Raw genomic sequence first — 4,602 nt, forward strand, 5'->3', positions numbered from 1 at the left:
TATATATATAAAATCATAGTTATACCATGGTAGTTTTTGTTGGAGAAAACTAGGAGGAAACTGATAGTATGGTACTACATCAGTGCGTTTATCTCTCTTTCTTTCTTTTTTAGAATGATATTGGTGGTCAGCGTAGTTTGGTTCATAAATGGAGCACCTTTCAGAAAGCTCGTATTGTTTGCTCTGTACCAGGACCTGACGGCATACAGACACACTTTGACAAACTCCGTGAGTAATAAACACACCTTCATATAAATGCCACAAACAAAAAAACATTTCACTCCCACTTGATTACCCAATCAAGGTTTAAGCAAATCTCTCAAATGAAATAAGGCTTTGAAATAATCTTGTAAATTTTTTAGAATATAATTTATACTGTTGATTCTGTGTGTGTGTGTGTGTGTGTGTGTGTGTGTGTGTGTGTGTGTGTGTATGTGTGTGTGTGTGTGTCTGTGTATGTGTAGTGTGTGTGTCTGTCTGTGTATGTGTGTGTGTGTGTGTGTGTCTGTCTGTGTGTGTGGTGTGTGAGTGTGTGTGTGTATGTGTGTCTGTGTCGTGTGTAGTGTGTAGTGTGTGTGTGTGTGTACCCGCTGGTTCCTAAGGGCTTTTCTTTACGTGTTTAATCACAAACAAAATCAATTCAATCCTCATTGTGATAGTTTCCTTTTCATGTCACAGATGGACTGTGCAAACTTCTTGCGTGTGTTAGAGCTGTATAACCAAACACATCTTTACGCCTGTGGGACTGGAGCATTCAACCCTCGCTGTGCCTACATCCCCACCAACCGCTTCCTCAGGGTAAAGGACTACATTTCCCAGCATGCACCTCTCTCACATAAACTCTTCCTGTTGTGTTTGTGTACTTATACGGTGCGTTCCAAACGGGATATATCACTGAAGCAACGATGAAGGGCACTTCGGAGTGAAAACAATCATGGCCGCCATATTGAAGGGTCATTCCAAACCGAAGTGCTCAAAACTGGCTACTTCAAAGGGCCCTTCGGAATGAAGGATTTCGAAGGGTACAACTGATGGACACTTCGGGCTCCCATGATCCTTTGCGCAGATTCTTTGCATGATGACAGCGCCTCCGTGTGGGCACGTGATGGTGACGCAGAAGGGCACTCCAAGAAACAGTTGTTTGGTCCTCTACACCCTTCAACCCTTCGAAGCGCTCACTCCGGAGGGTAAACCCTTTGAAGGGATTAGGGGATAGGGATGAGCCCTTCCGAATGGAACGTAGGGATAATGTAGTATGCTGTGCATCCATCATGTACTATGTGTGTCTCAGGTGATAGAATAGGAAATGTCAGATTATACAATTTTATGAGGATTATATTACTAATAAATAAATTGCTAATAAATTTCAATAAAATGTTAATTTATTAAAATAATAAAAAAAAAAAAAATTTTAATAAAATAAATTGTTACATATCCAAACCGGAAAAAAAATATTATTTTATTAAAATTTAAAAATTAGATTTTTAATGAAAATAAAAAAAAAGTTTCACAAAGAACAATACATCCTTAAAGGATTATTGTGTATAGGCAAAAATTAATAACTTGAACTGTAAATAATGTAATGGGAATTTCAGGCTGAGGAACAAATGCTGCAATATGAAGACACTGAATCAGGGAAGGGAAAATGTCCTTACGACCCTCACCAGAGAACAGCTACCGCCATCATAGGTAAGACAGCATGTTTATAGTTTGTGTGTAATTTATCTGTTTGTGTGAGAACATGCCAGTGTAACTCTAATTCTGATCTAAATCTTTGTGCTTGTTTGTTCAGACGGAGAGCTGTACGCTGGCATCTCATCTGACTTTCTAAGTCATGATACAGCTTTTATTCGGAGTCTGGGGGAGCGACATGTGATTCGCACTGAACAATACGACTCCACATGGCTGCAAGGTGGTACATGTGCATGTACAACCACACATACTCCTGAGCTAGCTCTAACACTTACACTCACACTTACAAAAATACACACGCCAGGTTGTTGACAGCAATTAAGGATGCACTGTGCTCTATCAGTTAAACACAAGAAAATGCAACCATATTGTTTACACAATAACAGATGTATGTGTTAGTTAACCATATTTTTGTCTCTCGCGCTCTCTCCAGGCGCTGAATTTGTACATGTTGCAGCGATGTCAGAGAGTGATAATGAGGAGGATGATAAGGTCTATGTGTTCTTCACTGAGCACGCCCAGGAGGCAGAGGGGGCTGCTGGGAAGGTCCTCTATTCTAGAGTCGCCCGCGTCTGCAGGGTATCTAATAGTGTGTTCCTACATGCTTAACTGCACTTGTGTGGCTCCTGTGCTTGTATGCCCACCTCTGTGAGTCTGATAGGATGTGCTGGGTGATATGTCTCTGACTGTTCCTCTGGTGGATTTCTGTCATTTTCATATAAAATAATAATAGAATTATTATTTACTTGTTAGATAGAGATCTAAACAGAAATAAAATAAATATTATTTTAATAAAATATACTTAATTTTTATTACAGTAAACAATTATGTACAAATCTAAATAGAAATTTAAAATAGATACTATTTTGGAGATCCAAACATAAATAACATTTTTTTTTGTTATTGAAATTTCTGTCTGGTTGGATTTCTGTCCTTTTGATATTGCAAAATTATTATTAATAAACTTACAAAAAAGTATTCCTTGTCATTGTCGCCTTTTGGCTTGCTTAGCTGGGGACACTTAATATTTGGCAATATTGTCGACTTTATTGCACAGATAATATTGAAAGAAAACTGAACTGAGCTGGACGATTACATCACTGAATCAACGATGAACAGCAGAATTGAATTTTGTTTGTTTTACTGAAACACTATTTTCTTGTTTAACACTGTAAAGCTGCTTTGGCACAATCTGTTTTGTATGAAGCGCTATATAAATAAAGGTGACTTGACTTGACTTGACGGTATCAGATGGTAATGCCTTGGTACTTTCATGTATTTCATAGAAAATAATGATTACCATATCCATGTACCAGGGCATTTACATCTACATCAAAGAACATGTCTAAAAATCATGCTATTACCATGGTATATATCCAAAAAAAAACAAACAAACAAACAAACAAAATGTGATATTAGTATGGTACAGTACGTGTTGAAAAATATGGTATTAACAGAGTACATGTGCAAAAATCCATGGTGTGTGTGTGTGTATATATATATATATATATACTGTATATATATACACACACACACACACACACCACACACAGACTCAGACAGAAACCAGTTTCTTATCAATCAGTCTGTGTAAACAAAGTCCTCGCCTAGAATAAACAATTCTTAAATCCTCATTCTGACCGAAGTTTTACTGTAGTTGTAGTCTCATACTCATATATTATATCTGTAAGATATACACATTACAGAGCTTACATATTGAAATGTTCATCTCAGTTATCAGTGACGACTGCACTGAAGATAGCATGTCCCCTAAACGATTCCACCCAAATACGATATAAAACACAGCCAGCAATAATCTGAAATCAAGAATGGCTTCCATATCTTACTGCAACTTTATCAAATCTGCAAGCGGCTCTGAACAGAACTATTCATTGTCCAGTGGCATGGCAATCTTTAAACAGCTGAGTTTACATAACTTGTTTAACTCAGTGCATGTCCAGTTATGTTCAAGTGTTAGAGACTTGTGAAATGTGTTTATTTCTTGGCCTACCAAAGTATTTAGAACATGCAAAATAGCTTTGTTTTGATTTCTTAACACTTTCATGTTTACTTGTGCCGTAGAAATGTTCTGATGATCTATAATGTAAACATGCTCGAATGCTAATATTCATCTCATCTTAGCTGTACTTTTGCCCTATGGTGGTAATCTATAAGAATTCTCTTCTCTGTCTTGTTTACATTGTGCTCCATGGCCCCTAAACCACTACATCTCCCATAATCTCCGCCTGCATCAGGGACCCTCATGTTGCCATAGTTATGATGGGCCAGACCACACTGCAGTCAGTGAATGTTAGTCAGGAATAGTGAGTTTATAGATTGTATAAAGAAACATGCGTAAACTGACGATACGAGTTGAGAACTGCCAGGTTGCTGGAAGAGTAGAATTAGAATGATGTGAATTCTGTTCTTGTGAAATATGGAACAGATGAAGCTTACGTCTTTAAAGAAAAAATTGACTGGCTTGTGTTTTGGTATGCACGATTGAAAGTACTCCAGAATGCGTCATGGTCTGGTGTAAATAAGTTTAGATAATGTCTGTGTTTGTGTGTGTGGAGGTGATGCTGCCAGTTTCTGTGGCTCTGATTTTGAAGCTGAGCTGAATTGTGTCTGGTCTGATATTTACATACATCTCTATGACTCTAAAAAGTTTAATGTTTAACACCTATTGAGTACTTTAGGAAATAATTTCTTATGGTTATATACATTTTATTGCCCGTCTAGAAGTTTTGTCACAAATTGAACAAATTTTCTTGAGTTCACCCTGAATGTTTTATATTTGAACCTCATGATTATAAATGTATCTTAAAATGAGTGTGCCAGTGCATATGCCATTTGTCTTGGTGGTCTGCTGAATGTTTTGAAGGCCACCAGTATCTGTGTGTGTGTATT

The 4,602-nt window shown here is 37.4% G+C and overlaps 1 protein-coding gene across 1 annotated transcript in view; it reads left to right on the top strand.

Annotated features, from left to right (window-relative positions):
- LOC107680096 (semaphorin-3ab-like) overlaps nt 1-4,602 on the top strand; it is a 17,825-nt gene that overhangs the window by 6,356 nt on the left and 6,867 nt on the right. The window contains exons 5-7 of the mRNA XM_016475864.1: nt 1,596-1,689; nt 1,793-1,912; nt 2,126-2,271. Coding sequence (XP_016331350.1) covers nt 1,596-1,689; nt 1,793-1,912; nt 2,126-2,271 — 360 coding nt within the window. The remainder of the gene's footprint in view (nt 1-1,595; nt 1,690-1,792; nt 1,913-2,125; nt 2,272-4,602) is intronic.

The sequence above is a fragment of the Sinocyclocheilus anshuiensis genome, unplaced genomic scaffold (assembly GCF_001515605.1).
Source record: "Sinocyclocheilus anshuiensis isolate Anshui unplaced genomic scaffold, SAMN03320099.WGS_v1.1 scaffold13, whole genome shotgun sequence".
NCBI classification, from domain to species: Eukaryota; Metazoa; Chordata; class Actinopteri; order Cypriniformes; family Cyprinidae; genus Sinocyclocheilus; species Sinocyclocheilus anshuiensis.